The following is a 26,258-nucleotide window of genomic DNA, read 5'->3' as shown; positions in this document are numbered from 1 at the left end:
AAAAAGCACTGAGCTTCACCAGTATGCCCACAACTGGTATTTTCTGAGCCCAAAAATGATAGATATTTATAACACCATATCAGCTGGGTAGCCTGAATGGAATATTGTACTGATTTTGTGCATAATTAAAATGAAACATATACATTATTAAAAAGTGCATCATTTCGCAACATTTCAGTGTCGGTTCAGTAATCGTGAAAAGATTAAACACACAAAATGTTGCACTCAAAAAACAAATTTGTAACCTTTTCAGTGTTAGATAAGAGATGACCACTCCAGCAAGAGACCCTTTGCTAGCCCATACATCAACAGGGTGCTAGTGATGCATGAGTGTTACCCACACGCAAGGTCAGAGGTTAAAGGGGGGCAGCCATGGCAAAGCATGAGGCTTCCCAGGTCTCCCCTGAAGCTCCGCTTGGTGCTCGCATGTAATGTCCCAGGGGAGCGTTTTCAGATGCCCTGTGCCGAACAGGAAGAAGAGGCAGACTGGTGTCCAATTCCCTGTATTTCACTAAGCTCATTTGAGGAACACTTCCTTGTTTTCTTTTGTTTGGGGGCAATGTAGCAATTAGCTAACAAGAGGCCATCTATTAAACAGAAACAAGGAGAGAGAAAATAGCCCGGGGGTGACGTTAGTACATACAGATCACCCCTTACACCAGGGAGGCTGTGCCTTTTAATAACTGACGGCCAGCTATAGGCTGGTTCTCTTGTTCATTGACAGCCTTACTCTTCATGAATTTAATTAAAAACCAGCCTGAGTCATAGTTAAACAGCAAGAGGTCAACGTTCACTGTGTTCATACACATTTGTTTGACTTCTGCAAGCCAGAAAAAATCCTGGACGACTGTGGACAAATTTTGTGTTTGGTATTCGAAGAAAATTTAAATTGTTATTGTGTGCAATATCAAGCAACACAATACAAATGTATGTCATTATTAAAGAATGGAAATATACTTTAAAAATATAAATACAAAGAAATGCACCAGGCAAACCACAGGCATCAGAAAACACACTGAATTGTTTTGCCCAGCGTGACAGAATCTTTCATAACAGAGCTATCACCTTGCTTCATGTATCTCTTTCAAAGCATGTTTAAATGGATTTAAATAATTCATTTACAAACTCGAATGATTTATAATAACAAACTAGGCAGAGTGCTGTAGATGTCAGGTCAAGGAAAAAGACCATTCAATATACAGAGTTTCTTATGCTTTTTTTCTGTAAGCTAATCAAGGCCAAAGCATCAGTATAAACATACTGTGAACTATAGACTGTATTCCATTAAGGCTTTATGCACGTCTGCATTCTCATTAATATGATTGTGAATACAGTAGCCTTCGGGCAGTGAGAATGCAGTATAACCCACGCCTCCCGCCATGATGCGGCTGAGATGGGGGCTGATTTAAAAGGCGCCTGAAGTTTGTAGTCTTCTGTCGGGAGATCGTTTGGCTTGTGCACCTTTGCGATTAAAATCCAGAACCAAACACCGATTGTATCATGTACAAGTTTCATTACAGTAAAAGCTTATTTCTTTTATATACGAAGTAAAAAGTAAAAAAAAAAATTTTTAATTGGCATATTTTTTCCAAGTGTTAAAAAACTGTATTGTATTTGATGTTACCTTTTATTCAAGAGGCTACAAACCGCGTTCGACATTTGAAAACAGCTTTCCGGGTGCGCAACAAAAAGTAAAAGAAGATCATGAAATGTATTAATTACGTCAAAACTACTCTTCCACCACTGCTAGTTCCCAGGGTTGCCATGTCTCGCGCATCTGGTGTGACACTCACGCTTTCAGATTCTCACGCTCACGCAAGAAATCTCACGGCAAATCTATATTATTCCAATATAAACCTCAAATTAGCTACATCAAAAACGTTTGGGCTCTTTGCAAACCCTATAGACTATTTAAATGGTAATAAAACTGTTACATACATATACATGCGTGTGCAGACCTGTCTCGAATTGGAAATCTCACGCCAGCCAGCTGACTAAAGTTGGCAACCCTGCTTCCTCCGCTCGTCGTTTTTGAGTTTATCGGATGTCGCTCCCTACAACAAAATCAGGGCGCACTTTTCGTTTGTATTTCTAACCTTCGTCTCCAGGACTATGCATGGCGGCTTTTTTCATTATATATATATGAAGATGTGCTTGAAATGCGCACAATTAGCGATCAGATTAAGGAACAGATGAGATTAAGGGAAGTTTAAAGCCCGAAAAACAAAGTCATCAGTATTATAAGAAATTAAAAATAAATATTTATACATAATAGCCTACTTAAATCGTAGTAAATAAAATCCACGTAGAAAACATTTTACTATCAAACATACAGGGTTGCCAAGTTTGCTCAGCTGGCTGGAGTGAGATTTTCAATTCGACATAAGTCTGCACATGCATTTACATATATGTAACACTTTTATTATCTTGTAAATAGTATCAAGGTTTTACAAACTACTCCAACGCTTTTGATGTAGCTAATTTTAGGTTTATAATGGAATAGAATATGTTGTGAGATTTCTTGCGTGAGCGTGAGAGTCTGAAAGCGGGGATGTCATGGCAAATGGGTGAGATTTGGCAAGCCAGAATATATAAGGCACTTCTTTGAATATCGGTGTATTATATTAAGTGCTGTAGTTAGTCAGTACTATCAATAGGTGGCAGTAGATTGTGAGGCTTTCCGAAAAGTGGAGCGAAGCGTGTGTTTTTTTATATTACTGTGCCACCACGTTGAGTTTAATAAACATTATATATAACGACTACACATCACAAATTCAAAAATTATGTTTCAGTATAATTTAAGTCTGTCTATTATTACCTATTTACTTGATCTGCATAATATGTGGTTATAATGTGCTTTTCAAGGTCGTTACAAACTGTCTGTAGGTAGTATGAAATGTAGTTTGACTGCCTTTAAACAGTATGTCACTGTTTATGGGTGACAGATCAGTGTACCGGTGTGTATGGTGGCAGATCAGTGTATCAGTGTGTGCGTGTGACAGATCACTGTCATTGTGTATGGTAACAGTTCAGTATATCAGTGTGTATGGGTGACAGATCAGTGTATCACTGTTTATGGGTGACAGATAAGATATGTATGGGTGACATATCAGTGTATCACTGTGTGTGGGTGACAGGTCAGTGTATCGGTGTGTATGGTGGCAGATCAGTGTATTTGGGTGACATATCACTGTTTCACTGTGTATGGGTGGCAGGTCAGTGTTTCACTGTGTGTGGGTGGCAGGTCAGTGTATCACTGTGTGTGGGTGGCAGGTCAGTGTTTCACTGTGTGTGGGTGGCAGGTCAGTGTATCACTGTGTGTGGGGGGTAAACTTAAAAGGGTAAACTGAGACTGAGAAAGTACAGTTTCTGCTGATCGAAATATGTTAACATTAGTAGAAGAGACATTGTAAAAGGACATATATATATATACCCTGGACCGTGTCGAGGATAAGTGGTTGGAGGATGGACACACAGATGTAAGCTGGAAGGGTTGATTAGTCCGCTTGTTTGGCATGAGAAGCGCACATGGGCTTTGCCCAGCTGCCCAGGGCCGCTCCTTCAGACGCTCAGCTTGCCGGCGTCCTGCATGCCGCGATGGGAAGCGCAGATTACTGCCATTCGGACGTGGCAGTGACAATGCGGCCCCACGCTTTGTTAGCCAGCATTCAGAGGGTGCCCGCTGTTGGATAATGTGCATGGAAACATTTAGGCACACAGAAGGAGAGGGGGGCCCATGCGGAATAATACTCCTCCCTCTCCCCGGAGCGGCCCGGGCCGGGTGTGGGAACACGGCACCCGCACGCTGGTGCTCTGAGATAGCATTCACGGCCCCGTGAGGGGGGGGGGCTCCCATTCACTCCCCGGGGGGGGGCACACAGCACATGCATGCACAATGTATGCTGTGTTTGGTGTCGCCACAAAGGAGCACAGGTAGCTGTCTGCATGGTCGCTCCTCCTCTGTGAGTGAGTGTCTTTGTGTGTCTGTATAAAGTAGCATTATTGTTGCCAATGGTTTGTGTACATTTTACCACGGCCGTGTTAATGGAATACGGCAGGGTTACCGCAAGGACTTCTTTTCCACGCAAATGGCCTGAACGGCCGAATTCTCTTTTCCCATCGCTTTTGAGTTTGGCGTGTGACACACGCAGTCTGGTTGCTACTACCTTGAATGAAGCAGAGGAGTCTGATAAAAAGAGATTGGGAATTCTGAAAATCAGAAACAATGCCGTTAATGAAAATCTAACGCTGAACACCTATAAGACAATCAGTTTACATTGTGAAATCATCCACAACAAAATAATGTTGGTCTTCGTTTTCCTCTTTGCGCCAAGAAATTGTGGGTGAATTTGATTAATAGTATTAAGATACACATTCGTAGTTCATCTAGTTTGAATTTAAACATCTACATGTATTTTTGTGGATGAAAAATTTGTTTCATTCACAGCTATCAGAATCCAGAAACAAGCAAATGAATATAAGTAATATACATGAACAATAAGCTGTAGGGTCACTTTTTTAATGCTGGTTACAATACTGTGTCAATCATCATGTCCAAATATGATGCACTGATGTGCGTCTGTTGCCTTAGATGAAGCCATTATTCTATAGACCAGGGCAGTAAATGGTGATCCGCTGCTAACAGATTGGATTAAAAAGAAACAAGCTAATACACTGCCGCTATTCTCCATAATGTCATTATCACAGTATACAGAGAAAACTTCCCTCTGCTGGCAAAATCCTCTTTCTGTGACAGCAGCCCTTGCATGACACTTTCTTTGACTGTGTACAGATTTGTCTGGGTACCTTTAAATAATACAGAGACAAATGCTCTCTGTACATCCGTAGATGTAGGGTACAAAGTTACGGAAGGAGGCTGCAATTACTTTTATCATTCACAGTAAAAGTTATATTGGATTACAGGGTCCCAGCTCCCAAAGTGGTTCCAAAAACTGCTTCAGATGAGTATATCATATGAATGACAAGCCTTAGGTTAGTCCAGTGAAGCTGCAGTTTTTGTGTTTAGCGTGAGACATCTGATCACATCCATCCTCATCACTCACGTCTCATCCTTGCCGGTGCTCCTGCATCCCCCCCCCCTCCCCCCCACCCCAACTCTGGAGGGCTCTCCTGGGCTGGAGATTTGCCGGTTTATTCCGGCTCCCCCAGCCCTTGCCCTCAGTGCCTGTTCACTGCAGCCCATGGGCCCCACAGAGGATGAACTTTGAAGAGCAGGAGACTAATTCAAAATTGATCATTAAGGGTTTTGTTTTTTAATTAGTGTCTTTCATTAATCATAATATGTTTTTATACAGTGCCAGAGTATCACTAATTGAATTTAACAAAAAATACAAAATGGGAAAGAATGTTTTCATATTTATGAGGGTGTGAGGAAATTAATCATGATATTGAGAGATAGAATGCGAGCTAGACATGGGCCTTTACAGTTGAAGGGTTCCTGAATAAGTGTGGCACTATGCTATGTGTTCAGCTGAGGGAAGTAATTAATTCATGGCTCTTTTTCTTAAAACCTCAGTAAATGCTTACTTGTATGAACCCAGACATAACTGGGGAAAACGAAAGACATTCATTGATGCAAAGCTGTGTTAAAGTTATTTTAAAGAGAAAAGGCAGAATGAGTTCTGTGATGTAATAATGCTGTATGAAAACAAGTGTTACGATTGGTTGGAACACATCTGTTGCTCCTGTAAACAGGAAAGCCTGTCTCCTTAGTTTTATGACCGACACACTACTCAATTATGTGGACAGCTGTGTGCAAAAACGTTCCGTTTGTCCCAGAGCATAAATAGGTATAACACTGTTTGCAGGACAGTCCTGTGTAGACGCAGGAACAATGCTGTGCTCAAGGTGCCTCCGCAGAGACCCTCCCTTGCTTGATTTATAGGGATCTTTCCGATGAGGAAAACAAACCAGGTACAGTGGAGTTGCTGAACCGCTTAGGACACGTGCCACGTAACACACAGCACTTGCTGTGTCTAACAGGGAGGAAATACTGAAGCATGGTTCACATAGGCTCCATCTAGACCTTCTGGAAAAAACATGTTGTCCTAAACTAAAGCACAAACCTTAAGTCTGTGTTTGCCGCCATTGAGTTACAAAAGGACATTCTTCACAAATGTCAGGGGAAATATCCTACCAGGCACTCGCTCTGAAAACAGAAGAATGAATACCACTGTAAATATGTGTGCACATGTGCTTATAAGTCAGAGATGCTGAAACATATTTTAATTACTAAATATGACAATAAATTTCACAAAAACTTGTTGCGCTGTCAATGAACACAGATGCGTCTGAAATCAGAGCGAGCGCATTGATACAGCAACATCTCAGCTACAGTGGAACGTCGTACAAATTTCCGCTCAGAGCTGTCACGTGACATCCCAGACCTTCAATTTATTTTGTGTTGACTGCATTAATTGATATGTCGGTGGACAGGTTTCCCACAAACGGCCACCATCGCCACCACCCACAGCGACTCCACAGTGCATTGGCTAAATTAGTATTATGATTTTAACGGGTGCCGGCACATTCCACCTAATTAATCCCACAGATCACAGGAGAATGTGGCACCATGGGCCAGATATATCAAGGGGCACACATCAAAGATACCAGCACTCTGATTTCTCCAAAGGGAAACGACATTCATTTTATTTTTTTTATTTTTATTTAAGTTTTTTTTTTTTTAATGCACCGATGGTCAATTTAGGAATTTAGCATTGCGGTTATTCCATTTCGTGTTCAGCTGTGAAGGACAGTTAACTTTAATGGCACCCCATGAAAACTATTTTGAGAAAAACCGGCACTGTTTTTTCCTGTGGTTTTGTGCCATTAATTAAATTTCTTTTTGTTTGTCTTTTTTGCACAAAAAGTATAAAATTCCCATAAAAATAACTATTATTTTGTCTGTATATATTTATTGAGTTATACATCTCCATATGTCTCAACATACCCTTTAATATGACTGTATAGCTGTATAACTCACCCATACGTCCAGAAGAACGTTTACAGTTCTGCGAGTTGAGGGAAACCTGTACAGGATGCGGTTTCCCAGTAACAGGCAGCCATGGCAAGCAGCAGCTTAAAAGCCTCCCCCACCTCCTTCACCACCCCTCCGCTACCGCCCACTCAGTCCAAAGCCCTCGGGGGTCCCCCCCCATCAAGGCAGGCCTGCACTGGAGCCCATGGCAGACGACAGCTTACCCAGTACAAGGCCATGCTGATATCGTAGGGTGTTCCTCAGCCCGGTCCTCGGGACCCCCTCACAGCCCACGTCTTCCACCCAGCTCCCTGCCAGACAGTCCACATTTTTGCTTCTCTGCCGGGAGCAAAAATTATCTGGGAGGTCCCCTGGGACCTGTTTGAGAATCACTGACTTTAAGACACCAGTTCACCAAACCGCATGGTCTTGGACAACAAGAGAAAACTTGAAGAACCTAGAGGGAGACATGTGAGTTCCCCATACGTAGCTGGGAGTGGCTCTCAAGCCCATAATGCAGGAGGTGTGGGCATGGTGGTCTCACTGGGCCCCTGTTACTGACCACCACCAGCATCAGATAGCAAGAGGCTAAGCTATTCCTGAGAATATTTGCCATTTATTCTCATTACACTGTATAGCACTGTACAGGCATAGCCATTTCTAATGTAAAATAGTGTGTAATCATACAACGATAACATTAGCAGAGTAAATATGGCACTTTCTTATCTCACACAACAGATTAGCTGAGAGTATAAAACAAAAACAAAAAAGAAAAAAAATCCCAAAAATAAATGACACAAAATGCCAAGTTTTATTCTCCCTCACCGAAGGGATTGTCTGAGTGCTTCTGCCAAAGGCTAACCAAAAGCAGCGTGACCTTGTGTCCGTGCTTAGTGCAGCGAAAAATAAAGACCAGTGTTCCTTTGTTTTACCGAATTGGCTGCACGCTCCCCAGTAATGCCGCTGCTCGCCAAGTGTACCGCATATTTACTGTTTACTGCGAGCTGCTGCACATGTGGTTTTCACATACGCTCCCTCCTCCCGCCCAGAGCGACCAGGGGCCCCCTGGCTTTCTGCAGTTTAGCTGCTGACGACTCAGTTGTTTAAGAAAAAAAGGCCTCGTGACACAGAGACGCCCGTTTTGCCACTCGTACGTCGCTGTGTGACCCATCTCTCCGTCTGTCGCCCACTTCCAGGCCAGGCTCAGAGGTGCCCTGCTTTGAGGTGCTGGTGAGCGAGATCGAGGCTCTAAAGCAGCACCTATCCACTGTGGACTCATGCACCGTCCTGTGCCACAATGACCTCCTGATCAAGAACATCATCTACAACAAGGCTGAAGGCAAGCAGGTTTACAAAGAAAGTTTGGAACGGGGCTTCTGCCTCTCATGTGAATCTCATTAGCATTCAGTCTTCTCCCATTGATATTTCATAGAAATAAACAAAGAAGTTGCTCCTCTGTCTATACAAAGAATATTTCCTGCTCCCTCTCTGGGCCCTTAAACTATTTCTCTCTCAGCATTTCTCAGCAGGATTAACACATATTCCAAGAAATAAACCCTACAGACACTGTATATTACCTTTTAGCACATACATAAATTGCTGTACTTTGATAAATCTACATGGACCCCTGAAACATTAAGTATAACTCTGTTTTTCCTTTCAGGTGTTGTGCGATTCATTGACTTTGAGTACGCTGACTTCAACTACCAGGCATATGACATCGGCAACCACTTCAATGAATTTGCAGGTGGGTTTGACGCCCTAACCTTTGACAAAGGTGGCTGCATCCGCCCCTTGCTGCAGTGGTGGTCCCTGCCCCATGATCATAAGGCCACCTACTTAGATCCTGTGGCTGGCAAGGTGATCATATAACCATTCAGGCCCTTGACCAAGACCCTCAAACCTGAATACTGCTCCAGGGGAGCTGGATGAACGGCTGACCCTGTGCCCCCCCCCCCCCCCAAGCTTCACTTTCACTTCTCTCACTTATATATGTGTGTGTCTCATAGGGGGCATGATGGGATATGTGAAGAATTCCTACGTAGCTGTACTCGTGCTTTTACAATGGAGAATGAAGACCCTGTGAACAGGAGCAGACGGGAGCGAGACAGTGCTTTGGGGGGCAATTGCAGGGGATGCGAGGGGCCGGGTGGAATGTGTAAATGTTCCCCGGCTGAGGCTAATGTCTGCGACTCGGACTTGGAGCAGAGCGGAGAGGAAAGGATTTCTGACTTCGCCGGGGATTGCAGATAATTTATTTGCTTAACGGATGCTTAGATTCAGAGCACAGTTACAGCTTTACAGCTTTACCCCTTAAGGCTGCTGAATATTTACTGAGGCTCTTCTTCAGGCCAAGAGAAGTCATCTCTAAGGTGCAACCACAGTACTTTTCCTTGGATTTCAGCCTTTTCGGTTACCTGGAACAGCTACTTCACCTGTCATGTAGTATAAGCTCCCTCATGCTGGATTGATACGTTAATGTGCCCCACGGTGGAAGCGCAAAATGAATGGGCCAGCGTGTCTCCAACCTGGATGGTGAAGGACAAAAGCTGGGGGATTCGCTCCTGAAAACCAGGTCGGGGCGGTGGGGGCGGTGGGGGTCAGAGACAGGAGGTTAATGAGGAGCAGACATGGTGTCAGATGCATGGGCGCGTGTTTCTGAGGCCTGATCCGTCATTTAGGAGCGACCCAGCCTCCCCATGTAACTGTAACCCACAGGAAAACAGTGCAATTAACCTGCCAACCAAAGACAGATAATGCAGAAATCAAGAGCTGTTTACCTTAATCTGATTTCAACTGCAGTCAGCGGCTAAATTCCGCAACACAAAAGCATGTCTTGTTAACTTTGATTATTGGTATGAATGTTAAAGGGACTACTGAAGAAAACACTAGATGCAGAGGTAATACAATATGTGTGACTCAGAGGGGTATGGAAAACAAAATCTCAATTAACCAATTACAGCCTTAACCCAAAGAACTGAAAAAGATACGCAAAGGTAAACATGACTGCAGAGATTTGTGGCTAAATTAAAGTCATTAAGAGAACTTTCCCTGAGGTTAAGATCAGTGGGACTATTGTTATATGCTGTGATATTTCTGGGGGTGTCAGTGTGCCTTAGCATGCCTCTGGCTCGCAGCTCGTGTCTTCGATTGCCTTCCAAGGCTACATCCCTGGCTGAGCAGCCTATGTGCTGCCTGACGCTTGTCTGAGGCTCCGAGATTTAGGGACAGGCTGGAATGAGGGCAGATGGCAGACGGGCATATGGGGGCTATTATGCGAGAAGGGCAGGATATCTCCTCATGCTCCATCAGTGAGCAGCGTGGAGCAAGTCCTGGCACATTTCCGCTGTGTCAGAATGGCCATGCAGATTTGATTTCCTCATATCCGCCCTGGAAACGCTTGCTGTTATCCTGTGTGGGTGTGTGCACTTCATATTTCAGACTGTGATTTAAAGCATAATTAGAAAATCCTGGAAGTGTTTTCGACATGTTGTCACTATTTCTCATTTTTCTAATTTATTCATCCATACTAATGCCACAATGCCTTAAATTAACACTGGAAAAACACTACTATCGGACTTCAAAAATGTTGCCTACTTTCAATTTTGGTTGAGTTAATGGTCAAGCAGTTTTTAAACTAGACAAAGCACAATAACTCTGATTGTAAGGTACATTTACAAAAGCTGCAGTGACTCACAATTGTAGTGATTGGCCACTGTTAGAAAGGCCGATTCAGCATACAGTACGCTACATGTAAAGTCTCTTTCTGGCCCATAGGTGTGAATGATGTTGATTATAGCCTTTACCCCAGCCAAGAGCTGCAGAGGGACTGGCTCACTGCATACCTAGAGACCTACAAAGAGTGCCAGGGCCAGAAGCCCACCGTCTCGGAACTGGAGGTGCAGAAGCTGTACGTTCAAGTCTGCAAGTTCTCTCTGGTGAGTCAAAGGCAGCGTGAAGATGTATCAGGACCCTAACGACGGCGCATACAAGGCGGGGGGCAGAATGAGCCGAAAATAGCTCAGGAAAAAAGAAAAAGGAAAGAAATCGGTAAAGATAAGTCGCTACTATTCTGCTCAAGAAGTACTTGGGATGCCTGTTTTGCATTTACATTTATTTAGCAGATAGGTTTGTCCACACATGTGAGACAAATGGCAGACATATAGCTGTCAAGTCAGCTAGGCTTAAGTGTGGCTAGGCTGAGCTTACAGTGAACGCCCAGGTACGAGTGTAAGGCTACACAACAGGTTCTAAACAAAGCAAGAACCAAACAAATCTTTTCTACAGACAAAGTAGAACAATTCCAATCAGCAGACAAAGTGCAAGTACTTTCCGGGGAGATGTTGTGGCGTGAGAGCCAGCAGAGGTGTTCCTTCAGCAGAGGGGTCTTTTGAATTAATGTTCGAAATTCAATTTTTCGAACATGTTCTGTTTTGGTTTTTCCATAAATAAATGAGAATAAGTGAAGTTGGTTTAAAAATGACGGAATCAGTGGGTAGCAGCTGTGAGCGTCTGTCTAGGGAACCTTTGATACTGAGAGCCTGCGATGTGGTTCCTGCCCATTAACTGGCACTTCGTCCTAGTTTGCTGTCAGTAGTTCATCTTGTAAGCAGATTCACCAGAATTCAGATTAAAAACCCCTGCAGGAATCATGTCAGATTTTGATGCCTATAGATATCTCTAGTCCAGAAAAAGCTGATATTAAAAATGATGAAAGTATTACATATTAATGAGTGGAGTGAAGATGGTTCTGTATCCAGCCCAGGGTGCCATTCCCCCCACCAAATAGAACCTTTAGAAACACAGCTTTCCATCCTGCTGTCTGTCAGGACATTGGCCCCTTGGGTAATCAGATATCAGGAGAAAATTAAGTAGAAATGAAGGGAAGGATATTTGACAGGGTGCAGATGTTCGGTGCAGTGGTGTGACGATCCGGTGGCGGTAGGTGACATAATGAATTTGGCACGTTATGACGACAGCAGGTAAAGTGGCAGAAAGTTATATGGCCCCATTGGTGGGGGCCGTCTCTGGGCAGTTTGGGTAATTTACTCTAACTCGGAGGTAGGCCTCACTGCAGGCCTGGGTCTCGGATGGCTTTCACCGTCAGCAGCTCCATCTCGGGCAGCAGGACAGGCGTGTCGAAGTTTGAACATGCACCTATGACACCAAGGTTTGACTGGGATATGTCGGTTCTTTACTACGACGCGCCAATTTGAGACAGCAAAATCCTATTTACACGCCTGAGCTTCCCATCTTCAGCAGACTACGGTTAATTGTGAGTGAAAGGAAGTCGATGGGTTACAAAGTTTGCCGCTTATTCGAGACGTCAGGAGGGAGTCACCACGAAACATAGACGCAGAGCTACACTCAAATGGCACATCTGCAAGCCCAGTTGATGTCCTACGGTAGACCATGCATCATGTAGCTAATTTTTAATAATCCAGAGCAAAGGAATAAGAAGTGTTTGCACTGTATTGCTGAAGTTTATACGGTACTCTGCCCCTCTGTCCATCCAGATTGCATTGTTGTATACTGTTATACATTGTCATCTACCAAGGAGTATGGAGGTTAGGGTTATACCTTATTCATTTAGCTACCCAAATGAGCCGTTGTTTTGCAACTTTGTTAGGGTGAGGTGTATATTTCTGCGAGGGTGTCAGCGGCGGCTCAGGTGCGCCGTTAATAAAGGTGAGGTGTAAATGACAGCTCGCTCCGGCGTGACAGCAGTTCGCCGCCGCCGCGCCTTCGCGACATCGCCGGGGGGAGTTCTTCTGGCAGGATGCGATCACACCTCATCTTAAGAGCCGTTCTGCGCGTTATATCCAACTAAATGACATTATTATGACTTCACTGTTGAATCCCAATTCACCTAATTATAACCCAGAGGTCTGTGATTTCTTTTTTTTGAATATATTTTTCATGCTTGCTGTAGGCCCTCTTCAGCTCTCACTGCGAGTCACATGATCTCATATATCTCATTAACATCAGTTCTTCCTACCAACACGAAGAGCTAAGTGACTCACATCTTAATGGCAAAAAATACTTAGGTGTATGATTTCCCTATTAATTACTGTCTGCCATTGGAGTGAGGTGTTAAGTGATATTCTCAGCTTGACTTGAACATGAACCATGCTTCAGTATTGACATGTTGTCTCAGAGCCCACTGCATAGCGTTCTGCATAGCCGTCTTTCCTATGTGCTGCAATCCTTCCTTACACTCTGTCCTCTGAGCAAAGGGGACAGACCCCCAATACTCTACATGAAACACGAATACATGTTGATTCAATTATTTACATGTCACTCACACTCAATTCTTTATTATTGCTCCAAAAAACACATTTAGCAGAGAAAATGAACTGCCTTTTACCGCAATGTTTTTCTTTGTTTAAATGTAATCCGTATCCATGCCTGAACACATAAACAGCAGTCTAAATACTCCAGTGCGATTTCATAGACGCGCATTGCTTTACGTATCTATAATTGATTTTGTTATTGTAAGTCTTACTTAGAGCTTGGCATGCCTCCCTGACGAAAGGGGCCTTCTTTTCCCAGACAGCATTTATTCTTAGGATAAATAGCCCTTGTTCACCCGTCTCGCACTGGGATTTGGAAAGCATACATTCATAATAAAGAACAGGTGCTTAATAAACGACACATTCTCGATATATTTTATTACTTTCAAATATATAAGTTCTGCGAGGGCGATGTTAAACTTCGATGTTAAACAGGTTCCATGTTTTTTTGTTGTTGTCGTTATTTCGCTGGGGGGGGGGGGGGGGGCAGCAGCATTTCAGTTCCACCCTGCACAACTCTGTCTTGTAGCCGGCCCTTGTGAACAAGCAAGTCGACAGCGGGCTAATTACAAAGATAAATGGGGATACTTTCCATTGCTTGAGCACAGAATGTGAGGCACTGAAAATCACAAGGTGGTTTCAATAAAAACAACAAAAAGTGTATTTAAGTAATAATCTGTGACAGCTGCAGTTAAAAGCCCCTAGTAATTTCAGTTCTTTATTTTAAAAAGAGAGCACAGGAGACAGCAGAGGCTCTCATCCTGAGTACATGATGAGTTATGAGTCAGATGGCGCTTTAAGCTTCTGATCTGTCATCGGTGGGCTGTAGGGGGATCTGTGACTCCATACAGCCACCATTGTTTCTCGGAGAATATCGCGGCACCTGTGGCTCCAACGGTGCCTCCGAAGATCCTTCTTGCTTCGGTGTGGAGCTGCGTCTGATTCCTCGAAGCAGGCGGCCCTCAGCTCGGGGGTCACGCACAGCTGCAAGGGGGACGAGGCTGAACACGCACCAAATAGAGGGGGGGGGAGGGGCCTTCCTCGCACCTTTCCCTGTCAGTCATTAACGACATTGTACCAAGGTATATGAGTACCAAGTGTGATGAGAAATTTGTAAAAAAGCGTGTCATGTTGCAGGACATTGTAAGAGTTGGTAGCCCGTGAAAATCAACTGTTGTGAGACTGTGGGGATCCAAGCTCCATCTCTCCCTCCCCATCTCTCCCACATCCCCATCCATCCATCCTTCCCAATCACTTTATCCATCCATCCATTCATCCATCCATCCATCCAACTATCCATCCATTCCTCCCCCTCCCTCCATCACTCCTGATCACTTTATACATCCATCCATCCCTGCCCCCTCCCTCAATCCCTCCCTATCACTTTATCCATCCATCCATCCATCCATCCACCTCCCTCCATCCCTCCCCATCACTTTATCCATCCATCTATTTCCCCATCCATCTGTTCATCTATCCATCCACCCATCCATCCCGGCCCCCTCTCTCAATCCCTCCTGCTATCCATCTCTCCTGGCCTAAGCTGAGAATCTTCTTGATCCTGAGTCATCATCCATGGAGTGAAACTTGAAAGTAAAAGGCCCACAGCCTCAAAAACCTCAGGATCCCAACAAGGCCTCTTTCAAACAAAACAAGGTCAAACACTTTGTTCCTTCTAGCCAGGTGCGCGTTCGGAAAGGTGTGGCCGGCGGGAATACCTGTCCCGGCGGGGGACTTGGAGAGCAGCTGGACCCCTGGGAACGGAACGGTGGCGCGGCACTGAGACTCCATGTGTCCTGAGCTTCGGTTATTTTCGCTAGAGTGGTTTGGCAGCAGTCAAGGAAATAAGCAATGGCTGCATGCAGTAAAACGGGAGGTGCAGGGAGTCCGGCCGCACTATGGTAACGCATGTAAATTCAATCAGCCATCACAGCTGCTTTCCAGAGCTATGTAGAGCAGAGTCTATCTGCATAGAAAGAATGGTAATGGGTAGGTGCCAGGTGGTCGCCTAGCCTCTGTTAATCCAATCGTCCATCTTCCAGAACAACTGTCCAGTGGAGAGCTGGGGAAAGCCTGAATCTCATCCCAATCAACATAGGGTTCATGGCGGGGGACACCGTGGACGAGGAATGCATTCCACACAGCAAGGGGAGGCACCAACACACTCACACAAGCACTGCGAAAACATGCAGACTCATGCGCAAAGCTACAGATATACCCCCAGTAAAGAAACTTCCGGAAGTTCCTTCTTGTCCTGCCAAAAATGACCAGGCGAAAAAAAATAACACTTTATTGGCCATATGAAGGAGCATTCCATCACAAAGCTGTTGCCAGATTCATCCTATTCATCACAAAATGATGCTCTTAGTATCCTAAGGAAATTATATCACATGGACCGTTAGCAGTAAACATGGTGCTTTCCAATTGGCATTGAACATGTATGTAGCTGTGCGAAGCCCAATTTTCACATCAGCAACAATACCCACCACACACATTCACATAATCATCTGTTAAAGGTCCATCCAGCCTGTTAAAACAAAATTCCATTTTCCCTCTTTTTTTTTTTTTTATTAATTGTTACTTCCCCTAATTTGTGGCACACTAAAAAATAAGAGTCTAAATGATGGCAAGTGGCTCACTGGAAATGAGCCAACAAGCAAAGTAAGACTAATATTTGTTTCTACATGCTTACAAAACCAAAAAGCTTGCTACACTAATAACATACAAACACTCAGTCACACAGTGTAAGAGAATCCCCCTGCCCAAGTTCCTTTTATTTTTTTCTCTGTACCCATGAAGAGCGTAACTCTGGAAATAGATGCTGGGTAAATATGACGGAGCTTACAATGGTTGGGCTCTTCTCTGCGAAAGGAGACTGTTCCAGCGCCTCAGCCAGACAGACGCATTACCCAATAACAAAATCCGGAGAAACGCTTTAGCCATTTTGCTGCAGGTCAGAACGAAAAATTTTGAACTGCCAAATTTGATCAACTTTTCCAACCAAATAATAATAGAGAGTGTTTAAATCTGTCAGAGCCTCCAGCTTAATCGAGGCTTCTGTGTGTCACAGTCGGACATAACATTATGGAGACATGGGTATCTTTACAATCCTCATTGAAAGTTATAAGACATTTTGCTTTAGAATTAGACTGGAGGAAGGCAAATATTAATTCCACAAAATATCCAACTTCAAGTAACACAAATAATTAAAATTACATTTTTAATGCCGTACTTGATCAGAAAAAAAAGTTGCTGTAAAAAAGTAAAGTTGCCTATTTATAATTTTGAAGTGCCGATTTATTAGCATGAAAGTGTATGGGAAATGTAGCATTGGTCAACGTTAGATGACTAGTATGAACAAAATGTATGGCAGTGGTAAAAACTCATATAAAAATCTCCACTCTGTCATGGAGCCCGTCTGGGCTGGGATTTGCAGCAGGAAGCTCGCGGTCTCTCCACCACAATGGCTGTTTTGTCTCCCCCTCCCTGCCCCCCCCCCCCACAAATGTCAGTCCTCTTCGCTAAATGCAGGTGCTGTTCTTCATTAGACAGATTTCGGCTGTTATAATTAAAACAAACGACAGACGAATGCCGTCGTCGTAGAGACAGCAGACGAAAACCTGCAGACACAGGCTGAAAAACGCCGGCGAAATTATTTGTGTAAAATAATTGAATTTGGCCCTGACTGACAGCCCGCGGGCTACGTCAGCGCCGCCGCTTTTGGAGGGAAACTCTGAACTTGCCGTTGAGCAGCTACAATAGCAGCTCACAGTGGGCCCTGTTATTCTTGGACACCGGTGCGGTCCAGTGCTTCCAGTTACAGCTTCTCAGCGTCCAGCCTCACTGTGCATTGCTACAGGCTTTAATGGCCGGCATACCACACGCGTGTCTGCTGGCAGAGAGCCCCTGCATTCAGCCTTTGACGTGTGGAGGTTTGCGGTTTAACTCAGATGCTCAGACCACCCCCCCTCCTTTTTGGTCTGTATTTCCAAGGCAATTTTTTTAGACCATTTTCGGCGCCAGTACCTACAGGTCCCACTGGAGCAGTACAGCCTTTCTGCAGTGTACGGAAAATGGTACACCAGAGAGACTTCACTGCACTGTGAGCAATAGAAAATAAAAATACATAATAACAAGAAAAATATTTTAACAGACAAAAAGATCAGTTATCATACCATGCAGGAAATTTAAATTAAATTATCTCTGAATAAAAAATATGGCAACACTTCAAACTAGGACAGAAAACTAATGTAAGAATAATATCAATGCATAGCAACTTGGTTTACAAGCTAAAGTTACTTTTGTTGAGATCAATACTCTGTGTACCAGGTAATGAAACGCTTCCATTTAACATTTCGATTACCTTGTGGTTTTAGCAAGATTTTAATTTGTTTTAAGGAAGGAATTCTTGATAATGTCAATTCCAACTGCACAGAATACACAGAATGAATAGTGTGATATATTGGTGTGTGTTGAAAATATCTTATGATGTACTGAGTTCTTTTTTTGGAAAACCCTCAAATGTGATTATTGTGGTATGCTTGTGATTATCGTCTCATCATCTGCTTCACATTATTCAATTCAGAAGTTAAGACCAAGACGTAAAGAGTTTCAAATGGATATGCAATCATTCACAAAAAAGGTCGTCATGTAAATGACAGCATTCGGTGCACAGGGAAGGCCAGATTATAACTGCTTGATGACACAAGGACCAAAGACAAGTATTTCTGCAAAGCTATTGTAAATCACATCTGTGATGAGAAGGAATTAAGTACCAAAACATTTAATTTCTCTTATTTTGATATTGTCTGTATCAAGCTATTATTACTAAACATATCTAAATCCTTCTTATCAATACATAAAAACCATACATTTTATATTTGTGATTTCGGGGGGGAGGAGGGGGGGATCTGGGAGTCTTATCTCAGGTCACATTAGGCAGAAAGCAGAGGTACACCATGATTGCCGAACACACAGAAAGGCACACACACACACACACACACACCAACACACATACAGTCACAGCCACCATTCTGCTCGCTAAGTAAAGCTTGATGAGACAGTTCCCAGGGTGACTCAGTCAATAACATGGTGGCTCAAGGGCTGGGGGCTAAAACTCCAGCTCCACTCTGTGTGTGTGAAGTTTGCATGTTTTCCCCATGTTAGCTCAGCTCTCCTCTGGGCACTCCTAGGTACTGGGTGTTCTGAGTACATGAAGTTACGTGTATTTGTATCTATAAATTTCCAGTGATATATATGCATGTGTCCTGCGATGGCCTGGTCATGTGTGTGCATGTGTCCTGCGATGGCCTGGTCATGTGTGTGCATGTGTCCTGCGATGGCCTGGTCACGTGTGTGCATGTGTCCTGCGATGGCCTGGTCACGTGTGTGCATGTGTCCTGCGATGACCTGGTCACGTGTGTGCATGTGTCCTGCGATGGCCTGGCACCCTGTCCTGCATGCCCCCCTGCCTTGTGCCCTATGTTTCTTAGCATTGGCTTCAGGGACCCCTGTGATCTGTATTAGTGCTTGGAAATTAATGGACAAACAATAATATCACTAGTCTTTTATGGGGAAAATTCGCCTCTGAATAATAAAGGGCTTAGCCTTGAGCACCACTGCGCATAGCTGACTGCATATTTTCAGCTGCACAAACCTCCCTAAATCAGCATGCAGCTGTGCAGTGGAGTCTCAGTGCTGCCACAGTAACCCCTGCAGCAGGACTAACATCTCAATACTCATGCCGTTCGGTGTTGTCAGTTCCTGGGTATTAACAAGTATCCTCAATGCGTCTCCCTTATTTTTCTCCCCAACCAGGCTGCACACTTTTCCTGGGGCCTCTGGGCTCTTCTCCAGGCCAGATACTCCGCCATTGACTTTGATTTCCTACGGTAAGTGATCTGCTACACCAGGCGTCGGATAAAATCCGGACTCACCTTGGATTCTCCATTCCCGGTATCCCAAACGCTAATGCATGGTGAAACAGCATGTCTGCAAAAAAATAAATAAATAAAAAATAGCCCCGTCGATTTCGCTTTCCTCCCGGGAGATTCCAGTAACCCCCCCCCCCCCGGAGGCGATTCATTTCCATTCGGCGACGGACATTATGCATGACCGAAGACAGGCCCGGCTGCTTGGGAGAGCTGCGGGACGCGGTTGGGGCCAGAGCGCTGGTGCCAGCCAGGTCAATCTAACTTTTAAAACAGTGCTGTGGCCCTTTAGTGCAAGCAGTGTGCTGAGCCGGTGAGCCTGTCTGTGCCGCAGCCCGGACTCAGCCCTCACCTCCCTCTCCAGCGCTAACACGCTAATTAAGCACCGCTGTAGCACCCGTGCAATCCCTGGTGCAGCATTTACATTAATTGTTAATGACAAAGGCAACCTTGACTCCGTGTGGTTTCCTGCCCGCATTTGGATTATTTACAGAGCCTCCCTCTGTCCCCCAGGGGCGCTGCCGCCCTGACGTGCACAAACAGTGCGCATATTGTCGTTTGACTGGCCCTTGCTGTCGCTCATGTCCGGCCGGCACGTGTGCTGCAGGGTGTCGCTTCCACAACAGGAAAGAATAAAGCCAGACTCAAGTTATAGGAAATCCATCAAATATGCTGCTCGAGCTGCGCCTTTCAAAGTCTGCTTCCTTGCCATATGATCTCTATAAACCAAACGACTGCTGGCTCCTTCGCCGGCCGGGAGGCACCCGGGGCAGTGCATAATGAAAGACAAACGCCAGTGACAATGGAAGGATTGCTGAGAAGAATGGAACCCCCACCCCCCCCCCCCAACACACTCAGACTCACACCGCACTACCATAGTTGATATCTGTATTTATTATACATATTTTTCTAAGTGTCTCATGGGTTTGGCAAGTCGGTAATTATTTAACAATTTCGGGCTTGTGTGACAAAACCCATTATTTTGGAATAATTATATGGAAATGCCATCAGATGTCAAGTGCCAATTCTGCATTTTTCAAAAACAAACACTGCAAATGTGCACAACAGCTTTTATGGTTAAATGATATAATTGCTCAGACTGCATTGCCAAGGTTTTTTTTCTCAGCAGTTAAAGAAATATTCCGGAACTTTCAGTTACCTCAAAGAATGATGGAAAATCCCCTACCTTTAAAACCGTACCTTTAAATCACTGGCAAACTCATTTTCTGTTTGTAGTGTATGTGCAAAAAAATGATGGTCTTCACCTTTTACTTTACTGACAATACAATGCAAAATGCTGCAGTCGTATTTCTGAGGGATTAATTTGTCCTGGCAGAAAATGATATGCCTTTCAACATTTTTCAAAATGGTACCTTATAATACATGGTTTTAAGAGGTTTTCTTTAATATGTTTTCAAATCTGTCAGTGTGTAATTTTAGCCACACATTTGTGTGCAAGGACATTAAAGCCTCAAAACTCAAAACTTTGAGTTGTAGTGCACAAAATACAAGGACGAAATATAATATAATGTTATAAGTATAATAAAAAATTGACTGATCCAATTTAAAAAATGGGCTGTTCAAGTTCTCAAAAACTATTCCAATGTGAAGTATGAGATACTGTACACAACTGGAAAAACTACTACTGTCCTGTGCAAAGGAGCCATAAACAAACCCTTTGTCTATATAAATTAGTTTAATTTTTCTCTGGGTAGATAATTTTTAATAGCAAACTGCAATTTGTACATCAACCTTGAAAATACAAAAGTATTAGGCCAAGTTTCTTCACTGGAAGAATGAAAGGAAACCGTCGTTGCATCTGTAATAAATTATGTTGCTGCAGACATATGGCAGTCATTCAGCATGGATGCTTCTGTGGGCCCTGGGCGGTCTGACCCTGTTTGTACACACTGGAAAAGCAGGGGAGCCTCAACTTGGACGCAGCCACTGGCGGCGTGCGGGACGGATGACAGCAGTAATGGCAGTGAACTAAGAGGGCTTTTTCAGACGAATACCCTAATGTAACGCTCGTCTGTGTTTATTCAGCCATTTATATATGTGTCTACAACAACGCAAACTCGTCACAAAGAGTAAAGTTCATGCATCTCCTTGCCAAATGCCAAGATGCCCGAATCGCAGGCGCTGTATTGCTCAGCCGGGTCCCCACGTCTTCATCTCCCTCCAGGTCTGTTCTAGTTTGCTTAGATAAAAGCGAGAACCCTGGACGCTCGGTGCCACCAGGCTCGTTAAAAGGTTTTAATTACTGTATGATTTACTGTGTGCTCCTTCTGTAGCCCTGAGGATTCCTCATCGTGTGAGGGGCTGTGTTGATTTTATTTCATGCTCAGTGTTAAACACGGAATATTTATAGAAAAAAAAGAAGAACAGACCCTGATTAAGAAAAGGACACCTCCCATGTTGTGAAAGAATATGCACTCACTAAGGGCTCATCTACACTATCAGCAGATTATGAAAAACGTGCCAATTTTTAAAATCATTTTAGAGAAACTAAATCCATGCATGTGCAGGAAAAATAACTGTCTTGAACAGCCTGATTAATTGTGGTTCTAACTAAATTATTTCCTTTTTTTATTTTCTTCTTCACTATACTGCTTATGCTACATAACATATGACCATTTGCTTATTACATGATGCTCAGGGAATGGTGCTGTTATCCAGAGTTATTACAGAAAACAGCATAGGAGCATTTGACCTGATATGCTCTTCAGTGCTTTAATGGCTGGAATGAATAGGACATTTCTGTTTTTTTTTTTGGGGGGGAAAATGATGAAATGTGGTTATAGAATTCCAACAGCCCTGGGCAATCCATTATGTAGCATTTAATAATAATAATATCTAAGTGTAAAGCGATGGTCTGAAATTAAAAAGGACTGAAATCTTTTTTCTTTCTTTAATCCTTAATGACACATATTAAGAATCACCCACATGTTACATGAGAGTGTAGAGCCCTCTTATGTGTTGGGTGAGATAAGGATGCTAAGTACTGATGTTAAGGTTGATTTAACGGTTCAGGGTCACGACACTGTACAGGAAACAGGCAGCCACAATAATTACCTTCAGAGAAATGTCCCTCCATATTTTTAAGTTTTTAATTAGGTACCTTACATTACCCTCCATTTCCTTACTCATACAGAGCAAAATAATCTCCTGGTTATAGAAAAAGAGAAATAAATCATAGAGCATTCTTTTGGTGAGATTTACAGCTTCCATGATAATAGACCTTTGATGTGTGGTTCCTTAATTTTCTCATTTTTGGAATAGAAATAAATGCAGCTAGAATAATTAATTTATATTAAAGGATTTCAGCCTTGATGTCATGCAGAGATTTCATTGAGACTGGGTGCTTGGGCATATTGTCGTTACCTGCCTTCTTATTTACATTTGCAATGCATTTTAATTTTTTATCTGATGTCTGGAATGGAATTCTATAATCACACATAGGTTCGGTCTCTTTTTCCCTGCAACCATCTGTTTCCTGTAGGCTCTTCCTGTTTCTTATTTAATCACTCACTGCTTCACTTTTATCTCTTCTTTCATTACTGACATTTTGCCAAATTCCACCTTAATCTCACACCTAATTGTCTTTTTCCCCCACCCCCCTGTATTAAAGTGTCCCCCCCCCCCCCACTCCCAAGATGCTTCCCTTTAAAGGAAACCGGGTGAATTAAAAATTGTAACATAATCATCTCCTTTTTGTGTCTAAGCGGAACTGCTTTCACACGACACAACTTAAACCAGCTCTTAATAATGCGTAATAGATGAATAATGCTTTAACCCCCCACTGAAAGCGAGTGTCATGGTAACATCCCGCATAAATGTTAATGAATAACTTTTCAAATCAAAGTCTTATGCTGAGTTCACAGGCAAAGAAAATATTTAAAGGCACTCCTTCCGGAGCTTAAAAGTCCCTCCCCACCTATTCAGCCCACACAGCTCTTACCTCACTTGACGTGACATGACAGGCTCTGGTTCATGGCTGATCAATGGCGTGCTGCTGAATTTCAAATAACTCAGGTGTTGCACTTTTGTTCATCTCTGTGGATGGAAAAAAAACAAATGTGACAAATAGCAAATTCAGTCCCTGGTTTCCTGGTGAATTGCACAGTTAAGTCCTCCCTCCACTGCATCTCAGTAACCTTTATAAGACGGGTATGTTCTCATCTTCACACTTACCTTTGGATTTTAAAATGAACCAAACCAGGGATAATGATCAGCTAGTAATATAGACATAGCAGTAAACATGCATGGAACGTCCAATATGCTGAAGTACGGATTGCGAACGTAAAAGCTTTTGGAGCTGGAGTAAGATCTGGGTTAGATCACTGCCCCGCTAGATGCTTCACAGAACTCCTGTGTTCCTGTGGATCCTGCATCTCAGGTGCCTGCTAACACTGTGTGTTGTCTTTCCAGGTATGCTGTGGCCAGATTTGATTACTACTTCCAAAAGAAGGGGGAGTACATGGCCATGGAACTGCCTTGAGATGCAGAACAAGAACAGGAACAGAAATACACCAATGGGAATATCAAAGTGTTAGGTTTGAATCTGTTAACAGCACTGATTTTGAATCATATGCTTGATAATTCATTTGTAACACAGTTTTGTATATAATATTAAGCATAAAGAATTTATACATACATGTACATGCCGATCACCCATGATATTAAAACCACTGACAGGTGAAGTGAATCACATTAATCATCTTGTTACAATGGCACCCTTGACATTGTTAGGCAAGTGAACAATCAGTTGTTGCAGTTGATGCGTTGGAAGCAGGAAAAATGGGCAAGTGTAAGGATCTGAATGACTTTGACAAGGGTCAAATTGTGATGGTTAAACGACTGGGCCAGAGTATCTCTAAATCGGCAGGTCTTGTTGGGTGTTACTAGTATGCAGTGGATAGTAGCTACTGAAAGTGGTCCAAGGAAGGATAACCGATGAACCAGCGAAGGGAGCAAAGCTATCCTATCTGCTCCAATCCCTTAGGAGAGCTACTGTAGCACAAATTGCTGAAAAATTTTAATGCTGGCTGTGATAGAAAGATGTCAGAACACACAGCACATTGCGACTTGCTGCGTATTGGGCTGTGCAGCTGCAGACCAGTCAGATTGCCCATGCTGACTCAGCTCCACCACCGGAAGTGCCTGCAATGGGCATGTGAGCATCAGAACTGGACCATGGAGCAATGAAAGAAGGTGGCCTGGTCTGATGAGTCATGTTTTCTGTTACATCATGTGTGTGGGGAAAAGACGACATCAGGATGCACTATGGGAAGAAGGCAAGCCAGCAGAGGCAGTGTGATGCTCTGGACAATGTACTGCCGGGAAACTTTGGGTTCTGGCATTCATGTGGATGTTAGTTTGACAAGAACCACCTACCGCATGATGCACCCTGCCACACTGCAAAAATTATTAAAAAATTGTTTGGTGTTGATATGGCCTACAAATTGCCCAATTTCCCCAAGTGTCAAACTGATCAACCATCAGTGGGATGTACTGGACAAATAAGTCAGGTCTATGGAGACCCATTTTCTGTAACTGCTTGTACTATTCAGGGTCGTAGGTTATGCAGGTGGGGTTTCAGAGTACCTGGAGGAAACCCCATGATGGGCAGAACATGCAAACTCCACACACTGAACCCTGGAGAGTCAAACCCTGGTCCGACAGGTGTGAGGCAAGAGTACTAACCATTGCACCACCATGCCACCCAGCTAGCATCTTACAGGACTTAAAGGATCTGCTGCTAACGTCTTGGTGCCTGATACCACAGGACACCTTCAGAGGTCTTGTGGAGTCCATGCCTCGACAGGTCAGAGCTGTTTTGACAGTGCGAGGGAGACCTACACAATATTAGGCCGGTGGTTTTAATGTTATGGCAGATCAGTGTGTATATGTATATATGTATATGTACACACAGACTAAATATTAACATCAACAAAACATTCTTCACTGTGGTTTAAAAACCTCAGGAAAACACATAATAAATTTTAGCTCCAGTATGATTTTTTAACATCTTGGTTAAGTTATTCAGATGTGTTTTTAGCCACAATGAAAATCAAGATAAAGCTAATTTGGCAAAGTGACATTCTTAGCAGTCAAAAAGATTTTAATTATTTCCTAACTGAGCGTAAAATCGCAATAATAAAGCTAAAATATAAAAAAAAACAGCTAAATGGAAAAAGGGAATCATAATTTGCATTTTCATGAAAACTGCCCTGCACTATTCATAGCAGTAACTGTAGACATTATTTGATCTTTAAGAGGGAAAATGTTTTTTGGCAACTTCAATGAAGGATAAATAAACATATATTAACAGAAATGTGTGCTGATATTTGATTGCAATAACAGATTTTTAATTGTGCCTTCATTTCTATCACATATTTTTTTAGATGTTACGTTAAAAAACTAGAACGTACATCTTAATGACTGTGCAAAATCCTACTCTACTGTGAAAATGTCTTGAAATAGACATCTTTAATTTCTTTGCATAAGCAAGGCTTTCAACAGCATGTACAATGTAGGAAATGTAAGTGTATTTGAACCTCCTGAAAGTCTTTGGAAGTTTCATTTTACATGTATGTAACAGTTTTATTACCTAACAAATAGTCTGTAGGGTTTGTAAACTATCCCAAAGCTTCTGATGTAGCTAATTGTATGTTTATAATGTAATAATATAGCTTTGGCATAAGATTTTTTGTGTGAGAATCAGAAAGTGTGAGTGTCATGCCAGATGCGTGAGAGATGGCAACCCTGCTGTTAGCAGAGAACAGCATGTTGCAGTGATGGTGATGCAGTGCTGTTAGCAGAGAACAGCATGTGACAGTGATGGTGATGCAGTGCTGTTAGCAAAGAGCAGCATGTTGCAGTGATGGTGATGCAGTGCTGTTAACAAAGAGCAGCATGTTACAGTGATGGTGATGTAGTGATGTTAGTAGAGAGCAGTGTGTCACAGTGAAGATGATGCAGTGCTTTTAGCAGAGAGCAGTGTGTCACAGCGAAGATGATGTGGTGCTGTATGCA

At 43.2% G+C, this 26,258-nt stretch overlaps 1 protein-coding gene across 1 annotated transcript in view; it reads left to right on the top strand.

Annotated features, from left to right (window-relative positions):
• LOC111840559 (ethanolamine kinase 1-like) overlaps window positions 1-25,557 on the top strand; it is a 35,564-nt gene extending 10,007 nt beyond the window's left edge. The window contains exons 4-8 of the mRNA XM_023805522.2: window positions 8,194-8,336; window positions 8,661-8,744; window positions 10,775-10,935; window positions 19,108-19,181; window positions 23,652-25,557. Of these exons, the coding sequence (XP_023661290.1) occupies window positions 8,194-8,336; window positions 8,661-8,744; window positions 10,775-10,935; window positions 19,108-19,181; window positions 23,652-23,721 (532 nt within the window). The 3' untranslated portion in view covers window positions 23,722-25,557. The remainder of the gene's footprint in view (window positions 1-8,193; window positions 8,337-8,660; window positions 8,745-10,774; window positions 10,936-19,107; window positions 19,182-23,651) is intronic.
• Window positions 25,558-26,258: the final 701 nt, after the last annotated feature.

This window comes from Paramormyrops kingsleyae, chromosome 11, assembly GCF_048594095.1.
Source record: "Paramormyrops kingsleyae isolate MSU_618 chromosome 11, PKINGS_0.4, whole genome shotgun sequence".
Classification (NCBI taxonomy): domain Eukaryota; kingdom Metazoa; phylum Chordata; class Actinopteri; order Osteoglossiformes; family Mormyridae; genus Paramormyrops; species Paramormyrops kingsleyae.
The sequence above is the reverse complement of the archived record's forward strand: the minus strand, read 5'-3'. Positions and strand labels throughout refer to the sequence as shown.